Source organism: Charadrius vociferus, unplaced genomic scaffold (genome assembly GCF_000708025.1).
Source record: "Charadrius vociferus isolate BGI_N301 unplaced genomic scaffold, ASM70802v2 scaffold822, whole genome shotgun sequence".
Classification (NCBI taxonomy): domain Eukaryota; kingdom Metazoa; phylum Chordata; class Aves; order Charadriiformes; family Charadriidae; genus Charadrius; species Charadrius vociferus.
Window position 1 is genome coordinate 830,739 of NW_009647481.1, and position 1,343 is coordinate 832,081.

Below are 1,343 nucleotides of genomic sequence, written 5' to 3' on the forward strand. Positions count from 1 at the left end.
CCGCCTGGCCTTCCTCGTCCCCGCCAAGTCCATCCTGGCCCTGGAGAAGTGGCGATGCCCACCTGAAGGTGAGGGCAGAGAGGGTGCAGGGGTGGGGGGAGGTGTCCAGCTGACCTCCCCCCACCCCAACCCCAACCCCAGGGACCACCTCACCCCCCCTCCATCCCCAGAGCAGATCTACGGCAACTGGTCGCTGCCGCTCAACACCTCCCACGTCTGGCAGCCCCGCATGCGAGAGGTACGCCCCGCCGCCATCCCTGGGACACCCCAAAATCTCTGGCGGGGTGCTGAACCCCCCCTCTTTCTTCCTCCCCTCCCCGCCTTCCTTCCTCCATGCCCTGCAGATCCAGGGGGCCATCGTGGTGTCCAGCCTGGTGGAGGTGGTTATCGGGCTGCTGGGGCTCCCCGGGGCGCTGCTCAGCTACATCGGGCCGCTGACCGTCACCCCCACCGTCTCCCTCATCGGGCTCTCCGTCTTCCAGGCGGCCGGCGAGCGGGCCGGCTCCCACTGGGGCATCGCCGCGCTGTACGGCACAGGGACAGGGGGACAAGGGGGTAAGGGTGTCCCCCATGGAGCCAGAAGCATGCTGGGGGCATGAGGGTCCTCCTCTCTCTCTGTTTCCCCTCTAGGACCATCTTCCTGATCGTCCTGTTTGCCCAGTACCTGCGGCACATCACCATTTGCCTACCCGGGCACCGGCGGGGCCGCGGCTTCGTCCTGCTCCACATCCAGATCTTCAAGATGTTCCCGGTAGGGACTGGCGAGAGCTGCCGTCTCCTGGGGAGGGGAGTTTGTCCCCAGAATCCCCCTTTTCTCCACACACGCGTTTGCAAGCGATGTAGGGGGTGTGTGCATCCCCGGTCTCTGCCTCCACAGATCATCATGGCCATCATGGTGGTGTGGCTGCTCTGCTACGTGCTGACGTGCACCGGCGTCTTCCCCAGCCAGCCCGAGGCGTACGGCTACAAGGCCAGGACGGACACCCGGGGAGAGATCCTGTCCGTGGCACCCTGGTTTCGGGTCCCCTACCCCTGTGAGTGCCGCGTGCAGGTCCCCCCGAAACCCCTTTGCCCTGGGGGACACGGCATAGCATCACCGGGCCTGGGGGGCACCCCAAAAGGGAGGGGGGGCCCCAAAGCAGCACCGGTGAGCACCGAGGGGGGGTGCCAGGTCCCCGGGGTGCTCCCCACCCTGAAGCCCCGCTCTGCTCCCCCCCGGCAGGCCAGTGGGGTCTGCCCACGGTGACCTCGGCGGCTGTGCTGGGCATGTTCAGCGCCACGCTGGCGGGCATCATCGAGTCCATCGGGGACTACTACTCCTGTGCCCGGCTGGCGGGAGCCCC

General features: G+C 67.6%; 1 protein-coding gene across 1 annotated transcript in view; it reads left to right on the forward strand.

Annotated features, from left to right (window-relative positions):
• LOC104282634 overlaps positions 1 to 1,343 on the forward strand; it is a 10,878-nt gene that overhangs the window by 8,493 nt on the left and 1,042 nt on the right. Inside the window, exons 5-10 of the mRNA XM_009880749.1 lie at positions 1 to 68; positions 171 to 238; positions 345 to 526; positions 631 to 751; positions 878 to 1,034; positions 1,223 to 1,338. Coding sequence (XP_009879051.1) covers positions 1 to 68; positions 171 to 238; positions 345 to 526; positions 631 to 751; positions 878 to 1,034; positions 1,223 to 1,338 — 712 coding nt within the window. The remainder of the gene's footprint in view (positions 69 to 170; positions 239 to 344; positions 527 to 630; positions 752 to 877; positions 1,035 to 1,222; positions 1,339 to 1,343) is intronic.